This window comes from Malaya genurostris, unplaced genomic scaffold (genome assembly GCF_030247185.1).
Source record: "Malaya genurostris strain Urasoe2022 unplaced genomic scaffold, Malgen_1.1 HiC_scaffold_95, whole genome shotgun sequence".
NCBI lineage: Eukaryota > Metazoa > Arthropoda > Insecta > Diptera > Culicidae > Malaya > Malaya genurostris.
The window spans coordinates 15876-18357 of record NW_026682731.1 but is presented as its reverse complement, the minus strand read 5'-3'; the positions used below and the strand labels follow the sequence as shown (position 1 = coordinate 18357).

Sequence of the window (2482 nt, the reverse complement as noted above, 5' to 3'; positions counted from 1 at the left end):
TACTCCTAATCTAGGAATTGTTCAAGAATGAAGAACATCAGTAGCTGTTACTAAAATTCGAATTTGATTATTAAAAGGTAGAATAATTCGATTGTCAACATCTAAGAGTCGAAATCCATTAGTATTTAATTCGTTTGTAGGAATTATGTATGAATCAAATTCTAAATTATTAAAATTTGAATATTCATATCTTCAATATCATTGATGTCCAATAGCTTTTAAGGTGATTAATGGATTATTAATTTCATCTATTAAATATAATAATCGTAAAGAAGGAAAAGCAATAAATATTAAGATAATAGCAGGTAAAATTGTTCAAATAATTTCAATTGTTTGTCCATGTAATAAAAATCGATTAGTAAATTTATTAAAAAATAATATAATTATAATATAAGAAATTAATGCAGTAATTATAATTAAAATTATGATTGTATAGTCATGGAAAAAATTTAATTGTTCTATTAAAGGTGAAAATCTATTTTGTAATCTTAAGTTAGATCATGTTGCCATTTTCTAATAAAAAATAAAAATTTTTATATATGAAGCTTAAATTCATTGCACTAATCTGCCATATTAGAAATTAGATGATAATAATGGAAGTTCTAAGTATGTATGTTCTATAGGAGGCATAGAATGAAATCATTCAATAGAAGAAGATAATTGTATAGGAAATAAAGAAATTCGCTGAGAAGATATACTTTCTCATATAATAAATAAAAAGAAAATAATACCAAATAAAGAAATTGATCTACCTAATGATGAAATAATATTTCAAGTTAAGAAACTATCAGGAAAATCAGAATATCGTCGAGGTATTCCTGATAACCCTAAAAAATGTTGAGGAAAAAATGTTAAATTTACTCCAATAAATATAATTGAAAATTGAATTTTTAATCATAAAGAGTTTATAGTTAATCCAGTTAATAAGGGGTATCAATGAATAAATCCTGATATAATAGCAAATACAGCTCCTATTGATAAAACATAATGAAAATGAGCTACTACATAATATGTATCATGAAGAACAATATCAATAGAAGAGTTAGCTAAAATTACTCCAGTTAATCCTCCAACTGTAAATAAAAATACAAATCCTAATGCTCATAATAAAGCTGGATTGTAATTTAATTGAGTTCCATGAAGAGTAGCTAATCAACTAAAAATTTTAATTCCTGTAGGAACAGCAATAATTATAGTTGCTGAGGTAAAATAAGCTCGAGTATCAACATCTATTCCAACAGTGAATATATGATGAGCTCAAACAATGAATCCTAATAATCCAATTGCTAATATAGCATAAATTATTCCTAGGGTTCCAAAAGTTTCCTTTTTTCCTCTTATTTGAGTAATAATATGAGAAATTATACCAAATCCTGGTAAAATTAGAATATAAACTTCAGGATGACCAAAAAATCAAAATAAATGTTGATAAAGAATAGGGTCACCACCTCCAATTGGGTCAAAAAATGAAGTGTTAAAATTTCGATCTGTTAATAATATTGTAATTGCTCCTGCTAATACAGGTAATGATAATAAAAGTAATAAAGCTGTAATAACAACAGATCAAACAAATAGGGGTATTCGATCTAGAGTAATTCCTGCTGAACGTATATTAATTACTGTAGTAATAAAATTTACAGCTCCTAAAATAGATGAAATTCCTGCTAAATGTAAAGAAAAAATAGATAAATCAACAGAAGCTCCAGCATGAGCATTTCCTGAAGATAAAGGAGGGTATACAGTTCATCCAGTCCCAGCTCCGTTTTCTACTATTCTTCCTGATAATAGTAATATTAAAGAAGGGGGAAGTATTCAAAAACTTATATTATTTATTCGAGGGAAAGCTATATCAGGAGCACCTAATATTAAAGGAACTAATCAATTTCCAAATCCACCAATTATAATAGGCATTACTATAAAAAAAATTATAATAAAAGCATGAGCAGTAACAATTACATTATAAATTTGATCATTTCCAATAAATGCTCCTGGATGACTTAATTCTGTACGAATTAAAATTCTTAAAGATGTTCCCACTATTCCAGATCAAGCACCAAAAATAAAATATAATGTTCCAATATCTTTATGATTTGTTGAAAATAATCATTGTTGCATATTGTAATTAATTATATAAATAATTTTACAATAAGAATTAAATGATTAATACAAATATTATTAGTTTTGAAGACTAAAAGTTTATTTAACTTAAATTCTTATATTAAAAAATAAATAAAAGAAAATAAAATTAATCCTATAATAGAAAAAAAATTTATTATATAAATAAAATTAAAATTTTTATTATAATTATTTATTAATATTCATGAATTTTTATTATAATTTAATATATAAATTCTATAAGATAAACGTAAATAATAAAATAAAGTAATTAATGTTAAACATACTATAATAAATAAAATAAAGAATTGATTTATATAAATTAAATTTTGAATAACTAATCATTTTGGTAAAAATCCTAAAAAGG

General features: G+C 23.9%; 1 protein-coding gene and 1 pseudogene across 1 annotated transcript; both read right to left on the bottom strand.

The window, feature by feature from the left end:
- Positions 1-3: 3 nt before the first annotated feature.
- On the bottom strand, positions 4-510 carry LOC131440147 (cytochrome c oxidase subunit 2-like; annotated as a pseudogene).
- A 48-nt stretch (positions 511-558) lies between these two features.
- Positions 559-2115, bottom strand: LOC131440144 (cytochrome c oxidase subunit 1-like). Its single transcript, XM_058611181.1, is given in 1 exon segment — positions 559-2115. A coding segment is annotated over 1 exon segment (1542 nt). The 3' UTR covers positions 559-573.
- Between the last annotated feature and the right edge of the window lie 367 nt (positions 2116-2482).